Source organism: Cariama cristata, unplaced genomic scaffold (genome assembly GCF_000690535.1).
Source record: "Cariama cristata isolate BGI_N322 unplaced genomic scaffold, ASM69053v1 scaffold9808, whole genome shotgun sequence".
Lineage (NCBI taxonomy): Eukaryota > Metazoa > Chordata > Aves > Cariamiformes > Cariamidae > Cariama > Cariama cristata.
In genome coordinates, this window is record NW_009630620.1 from 5,622 (window position 1) to 5,871 (window position 250).

The 250-nt window shown below is 55.2% G+C and overlaps 1 protein-coding gene across 1 annotated transcript in view; it reads right to left on the minus strand.

The window, feature by feature from the left end:
* Positions 1–164: 164 nt before the first annotated feature.
* The window catches only part of CCDC63 (coiled-coil domain containing 63), a gene marked incomplete at its 5' end in the record, with an annotated part of 6,129 nt that continues 6,043 nt past the window's right edge, over positions 165–250 (minus strand). The window contains one exon of the mRNA XM_009705623.1: positions 165–245. Within this exon, the coding sequence (XP_009703925.1) occupies positions 165–245 (81 nt within the window). The remainder of the gene's footprint in view (positions 246–250) is intronic.

Sequence of the window (250 nt, forward strand, 5' to 3'; positions counted from 1 at the left end):
GCAGTGGGCGAAGCCATGCCGAAATATCACCCAGCGAGCTTTTGAAGCTTGCAGAAGGCGTTGGGCTCCTTCCAGAGGAGAAGGGAGATGCAACCACGTCCAGGATGCAGAAGCAGAGGGGGAGCTCAAGAGTGAAACTATTTAATCCATCCCCACCAGGGCCCTCATAATTTAATGTTGCTCTTCCCTTTCTTGCCCTTGCCGGTGGTGTTGCCCTGCTCCTCGCTCCTGCTCTGGAGAATCAGCTGGC